Source organism: Athene cunicularia, assembly GCF_003259725.1.
Source record: "Athene cunicularia isolate RWA chromosome 1 unlocalized genomic scaffold, athCun1 chr1_part1, whole genome shotgun sequence".
In the NCBI taxonomy this organism is placed as follows: Eukaryota; Metazoa; Chordata; class Aves; order Strigiformes; family Strigidae; genus Athene; species Athene cunicularia.
This window is the reverse complement of record NW_020799091.1, coordinates 90467514-90474722: the sequence shown is the minus strand read 5'-3', so window position 1 is coordinate 90474722 and position 7209 is coordinate 90467514. Positions and strand designations below refer to the sequence as shown.

The 7209-nt window shown below is 36.9% G+C and overlaps 1 protein-coding gene across 1 annotated transcript in view; it reads left to right on the top strand.

Moving 5' to 3' along the window:
* The window catches only part of RPGR (retinitis pigmentosa GTPase regulator), a 55453-nt gene that overhangs the window by 8107 nt on the left and 40137 nt on the right, over positions 1–7209 (top strand). The window contains exon 3 of the mRNA XM_026846358.1: positions 1914–2037. Coding sequence (XP_026702159.1) covers positions 1914–2037 — 124 coding nt within the window. The remainder of the gene's footprint in view (positions 1–1913; positions 2038–7209) is intronic.

The window sequence follows — 7209 nt, the reverse complement described above, 5'->3', positions numbered from 1 at the left end:
GGCCGCCGGCTCGGGCCGCTGTCTGCCGGCGTCCGGGGAGAACTGCCTGCGCTGGCGTCAGAGGTTAGACGGGGGCAGCCGTGCTGTCGTCACCGGCATGGCGTAGTGGGCAGCGTTAAACAGAGAGGGGTTTTTCAGTTAATAAATGAGTTTGGGTCCGTGGTTTCACCTACAGTAGTTCTTAAACGTTGGCTTGGTGCCGAGACAGCAAAAACGTCATGCATGTTCTGTGGGATTTAGTTTTTTGAATTGGTAGGATTTAGTTTCCAAACTGATGGTTTAGGTTTCAGTTGTGAAATAAATGAGATACAGAGGACGTTTGTGGATTAAAATGCCCGCTTTTTGTATACAGTGAATTAAGAATATGCATGTATTTTTGTGTTAACGCTTCTGAAAGAGAAATAAACGAACTCAAGTGCCAAAGTGATCACCGTAACGCAGCATAGCTGGCTGGCTGGAGACAAAACAGACTTTTTAGATGCTTTTTAGCATGTCTGTGGTTGTAGGTGTGTTTACATAAAATGAGGAGAAACTCAACCCTTTCTTTAAGAAGCTTGCATTTGTCTGCATAAGGCTTGCTTTTAATAAAATAGTGGCAATGAAACGCATCTGGAGAGGTAGTAAATACAATTTCATACATGGCTGCTGAGCCTGATGCATAAAATAACGTCATTTGCAAATATGGAAAACTTTTGCATTAAAGGATCTTTTCACAATGAATATCAAATTTAGAGTTTAAGAGATAACTTTAGGTGTTGGAGCTGGGGTGCAGGCTATTTTGATTGTTTTCATTGAAAGTAAATACACGAAGATGTTTCAATGTTACTATCAAAGTAACATTGTAATAAAGTAACAAAGTAGTATTATGACAGCAGCAGCTTAGTGTTACTGGGTGTCTTTGTGTTATAGTAGCTTAGATGTTAACAAAAAGTCTGCAAGTGAAAGATTTGGTTTTCTCTTTGTTTTCCAAAAAAATTATTCTATGCTTAAAGCAAGGTTTGACATTTTAAGATAGGAGCTCTAATTGTGCTTTGCCACATTGTCTGCGTGGCTTTTGGCAAATTAATTAAACTTGTAAGTAAGTTCATTTATTTTCCTGTAGAATTAATATTTTCTCTGTCAAGTCACATGATTAACCAAAAGGTGAATAGTTAAACATTCTTTGTTTTAAAACAACATTGCTGATACTTGAAAGTGGGAACAATTGAGAGAACTAGAAAAATTAGAGGGGCAGAAGAGCTGTCTGGACTTTATTTGGGGGTGGTTTTGTTTGGGTTTTTTTTAGATCATGGTCTTACCATCAAAGACAATTGTGCCAACTCATGTTTTGAAGGCTGAGAGGATTTTTTTTTATTTTAGGGGGCCAATTTTAGAGCACATGTATCTTTTCAGATGGGTGGGGAAGAGTGGTCAGTTTGGAGCCTGTCACCTCTTTACAGTCTCTCTCTCTAATCCAATTTGGAAAACCCGTTTGAATTCAAGTATAAATATAAGTGAAAACTCTTGGTGTCAAACCTGCTTTCAGGATAAGCTTTTTATTTTGCTTTCTAGGGGCAGTTATTCAGAGTTCTTTGTTCTTTCTTTTACACACCCAGTAGTTTTTCTTAGAGAGTAGCGATAAAATACATTAGTGTACTTTAAAATAAATTATTGTATCCTCAGAACACACTATACTAGCAACAATACCTATTCTATTAGCAAATTCGTGAAGGCTAAGAAAAATCAGGACTAAAATGTCAGCCTGAAAATGAAGTAGTCTTGGTGAAAGAAAAGAAGAAAACGCTTCAGCCATTTTTTAAAAAAAGAAAAAGACAGGAAACTAAAATGTGCCATTGAATTAATAGGAAAATATTTCAAAATGTATGAGGCAAAATTTGTTTTCACTAAAATTGACATATTTTTGTGTTTTAGAGTCGGGTGCTGTTTTCACATTTGGAAAAAGCAAATTTGCAGAAGATGTTCCTAGCAAGTTCTGGTTCAAAAATGACAAGCCCGTACTTATATCATGTGGAGATGAACATACTGCTATTGTTACAGGTCAGTATTGGAAATGGAATATATGATAAAAAGTTATGTATTTGGACAGCTTGGAAAGTTATGATTCTATTTGAATCCTGAGGTAATATGTCAAATGAGATGGTGGAGAGGAGAGAGGACTGTTCTGTGGGAAATGTTGGATGCCTTTGAAGTTAGTGTGAGGTCACTGAAGATTTTCGCAAGACATGCCCAAGAACTGTCCTGATGGAATCTGTAATAACTGAATGTATCATACAGGATTTAAAGTAAACATAATTGTTCAGCTTGAATATTTGTTATGAATCCAACACTGTTCAGTAGTCAGTCTTAAATATGGAGGTTTGTATCATCAATTTAAACAGTATCTGTTGAACACAGTCAACAAGTTAACTAGGAATCTGCCTGAAACAATAGATAAAATGGTATCCCTGAAATGAAGATTTGATTTACTGTTAATGGTCAACTGAAAATAACACTTGAAAGAGCAACTCAAACTTAAGAAAATCCTACTAAAATCAGAAATAAATTGCAAAAGCATTCAAAGAAGCTCACGTGCAATACAGTGAGCAGTGTTAATGTTTATTTTCATTTATTCGAAATGATGGAAACAATACTAGTTGAAGAATTTGTTCAATTTATTTTACATGGAAAGGACTACTCTTGTTAACGAGCATGTGTGTCTATTGTATTGACAATCAACTGCTGATAGATAATAAGACTTTGTTGTTATGAATTTTATATGCATATTTTCAGGACTTTTTTTGTTGTATTTATTCCTCATCGATGCCCAACTAGTCATTGCTCATTAAATAATTTCTTGAGGGTTTCTTGCTATGTCTCCGAGCAGAGTTGAAGATGCTGGATTTTTAGAATGACCTATTCCAGGCGTGATAAAAAAAAGAGTGTAGATTTCATGAACTGCAGAACATCTTGAGGTGAAATTATAGAATTAATTTTTCAAGCCTAACTTCATAGAAGATAAATTATCTATGAAGAGTTTATTTTGAAAAAAACTTGACAATTTGTCTTGGATTGAACAAGTTCTATTAAATTGTCTGTTGCATAATAACCTGGGGCACTGTGACATTTTCCTTTTGAAATTTTTTTAATATAGCCTTTTGCATGCCCACGCCCAGTTTGAAATAACACTAGTATAATTCTCAGTTTAGACAGTCAATTTAAATTGCCTTCTTGAATTCCCTCAGCATGTGCCTGTGCCAGCACTGTTACCCTAATCAGCAACAATCCCCTAATTCCCATGGCACTGTAGTAGTGGCTACTTAGATATAGATATAGATAAAGCTTCTGAAGAAGTTAACTTGCATAGGTTTGCATGCAGCACCATTTCTCTGGGAATTTTCCCTTCTCCCTGATGTTTTAATATATGCAGCGTGTTTCAAAAAGTCTCTGTAGCTGGCCTTTGCTGCTGTAGGTGCAGATGTGTCATCAGGGAAACTTCTAGATAATCAGAGCTTTATTTTCTCAAGGCTTTTGAAGAGAAGAAACTGTAGAAGTATCAGTATTTCTTTGGTACCAAAAGGCTTTTTTGGACATTGTGAAGTAGAGACAAAAGTGAGGGTTAAGTACTGATCAACAATGAGCAAAGGTAGTGAAACCGCAAAAGTCGTACAAAAAATTGAAGAAGGGAAACAGAAAACCTTTGTCCCTCATTTGTTCTTCACACCTGTGCATGCCCGTGTGCACCTCGCATTTCTGCTGTTAGATGGAGTTGGATGATACAGTGGAATTACAGCCCTTGGTGAATGACATTGAACTGCAGTAACACCTGGAATAAAAGCTCCAGAAGTGCACATCGATAATGACTTTACTGAGAAGGGTACAGACCTTGTGGGAAACCAGGAGCTTCTTGAAATCCAGCTGAACCTGACCTGAAAGAGGCAAAAGACAGACATCACTGAGGAAGGGAAAGTATCTCAAGCAGGTGTGTGTTAATGCATGCTTCGTTTTATTTTCAGTCTTTATTTACGGGTCACAAAATTCCCCCCTCCTTTTTTTTCAACCTCCTGGAAGAGGTAGTGGGACCTTATGTATGTGGGGGACAGTGAGAATATGATAGATTCAAATCTAACAAAAATATATCAAGTTTTACACTAATGCATCTCACCAATTATAAGTAAAACAATCACCCAAACTGATACAAAACTTTTCTTAAAGCTAGTTTTGGGCAGGAGAGACAACTACATCAAGCACTGAATTTTGACTGAATGCAAATGAAGAAAATATACAGGAGCTAGTATTTAGCATTCAAACAAAATATTCAGAAATTCTCAATTCCGATTTGAAAAAAAAAAATTTCATCAAATGCAGCATCAATATTCCTATATGACTCTTTGGAATAAAAGCCCAAAGTAAATACAAAGCACTCTATTCTTTGGCTTTCTAGGTCAGGAGTTAAGAGTCCAAAATTTTATTTACATACTGTGGCTGTATGTTGGAATAGAAAAGACAGGTGATAGTTACTTTCTGACTTTGAGTTGGCTTGCTAAGCGAGTTGGAGAAACACTTGTTTCTCCAGTTGTAGAGTTTGGGATTGAAATTGTGTCTCTTTATTGCTTTACTCTTTACCTTTAGCAGCATCTTCATTAAAATGTTCAAGCAGGAATTTTTTTAAGCAATTGTTTTCTGTAGTTCTGCAGTATATCTTCCAGCATCCCTTATAATGTGTTTGATAATGTTTCTTGCCCCATTTCTATATTTTGTGGCCAAAGAATACTGACAGTCCACTTCCTGCATCTTCTGTAACTGCAGTCTTTGTCAAGACTAGTTAACTTTTATTTATCCTGTTGGGATCTGGTGTGATGTTATGCATATTTTTAAGAATCTCCCCCCAGTACCTTTCTATTAATTTTCTTTTGTACCAAGCACTTATCAAGTTAACAGCTGTCTTATTGTTTATTTGCCTTGATTAGCGTATCCTAGGTAGCTTGCCCATATTTGATTAGAGACTGATCCTGTTCACAAGGGGGAAAATGCTGATGAAGGAAGATATATTTTCTGAATTCAGAGCTCTGGAGAGAACTGAAGTCCCCAGCACAAGAGGGTAGAAGGAAGGAAAGAATTATCAAGTGTATAAGTAGGAGTGAAAAGAGGTGCATATGGAACCACAACAAGATAGTATGCTCATAATTTTACGTTTTGTAAAGCATTAAACATTCAACAGTTTACACCAAAGAGACCTTGGAATCTCTCCAGGTCTTTGGACACCAGATTCCTGCTATTCTTTCTGCCTGCCAGCAGGTCATCAGAACATGGCACAGTATCTTTTGCATTAACTGCAAGGGGAAAATGAAAGATTAGTACATGTTTGTGTTGATCTTTGATACGTGTAAGAGCAAGCAACATACTGTGCTCGTTTTGTTTGTGTGATGCTGAGTGTCCTAAGCGTGGCTGTTCTTATTGCTCAATAAAGCTTTTATTTTGAGAATATTGTGACTTGCCTAACAAAACTGATGTCATTCCTATTTTCATGAGATGTATTTGAATTGTATATGAATTTTAAATGAACCATTGCCACAGTTTATTCACAAAATAGTGCAAATAAATTTTTAAAAAATCATGGTGCCTGGCATGTGATACTCTGTCCAAAATACTACCGTGTAGCTTCTCAATAGAATCTTGTAATAAATGCTTGAAGTCTGTATATTGTTTCCCCATTTCATTTCCTTCCCACACTAATATAATTTAGTAAGCCTGGGGCAGGGGGAATATGTAAAACATACCTTTAAACATAGGTGATAGGAATACTTGGCTATCTGCTATTATCTTGAAGCATGTTGAGGATTTCAGCTGGTATTTCCCTGCTATTGAATGAAGTGTCTTTAGGAGGGCTTCATGAGCCTGGGGAGCACATGACAGATGGGGCTCCCAGGAATCACAGTTGTGATAGCAGCTACTCATATAAGAAGTGTACTGGCTAGGAGACACTCTCTTCCTGAAATCTCTCACAAAACTGCTGTTCCTAAACATGTAAGCATCTTTTGGCTTCCCTTATAGCCCTGAATTAATAATACATACTCTGAAGAAATATTCCGGTCTTGCATCAGAATGAAGATGGGCACTGGTGTTGGAAGTATGTTTTCATCACCAGAACATTCTGAGTAGTCCCTTTCTTTGGATCCTGTACTTTCCCTTCTGCTGCCCAGTTTTAATCTTACTCTGCCAGACCTGTCTTCTTCCAGTCATTCCAGATGGCAATTGGCCACAATCTCTGTATGTCAGCACCAAAGTGGCAGCAAAAGACCAAGAGCAATCTGAGTTTGCAAAGCTTTGAAATATGATCTTGACTATTTGTCTGCTGTTGAATTAGTTCTCACCTCAGTGCATCTGTTGTGATGACTGGAGATACCTCAGTATGCAGTTATGAAAATAGGGCTTCTTGAGTACAAAATTATGTTGTGTTTCCTGGCCAGCTTAGATTTCATCATGTCTGTCCCAAAATCTGATTTGCCGTAGAGACTCAGAAAGGTTGTTTCATTACAGGCATTTGTTTAGGTTCCTCTACACTGCCTATTAATTTTCATTCATTGTCTGAATTACCTGCTTCTGTTTTCTTTTTTTCTGTCACACTGCTGAGTATTGGGAGCCTGAAATTTTAAAGGCTGGCACTCAGTTGTAAAAGAATGTAAGAAAAATTCCTCTCATCTGTTTGGCATTTTGACTTACAAAGCAATGCCTGAGAATTTAAAGACTGGTATAAGAAACAGAAGGCTACAGGATGAGAAGCATGACCTGTTGGAATTTTGAATCAATGAAAGAGAATGTGCTTAAATTAAATTACAGCAGCTTGGCATCGTATTCCCTCAGGAGTACTACTGTCTTATAAAGGCAATTAAAAATTATAAACCAAGGATACAAGGAAGCATATACCAAAAATTCTTTCTGTTAAGGTGCATTTTGCTCTTAGTAACAGACAGCTCTCTATGAGTTTTGATATGATTGCCTTATCAAAATCGGGATGGTGATATAAACACAATTAGTAAAACACCATGAGTATAGACTTGACCTCAGAGTTTCTTCCAACTTGGAAAGACACAATATTGACACACAACCTCACATTCCAAAAATTGTCGAGTATAACAATTTGATTTGGACTTTATATTCTAGTTATTGTTATTTGTTGGTGGGGGTTTTTTTTTGTTTTTTTTTGTTTTTGGGGGGGGGGGCGGAAATCCT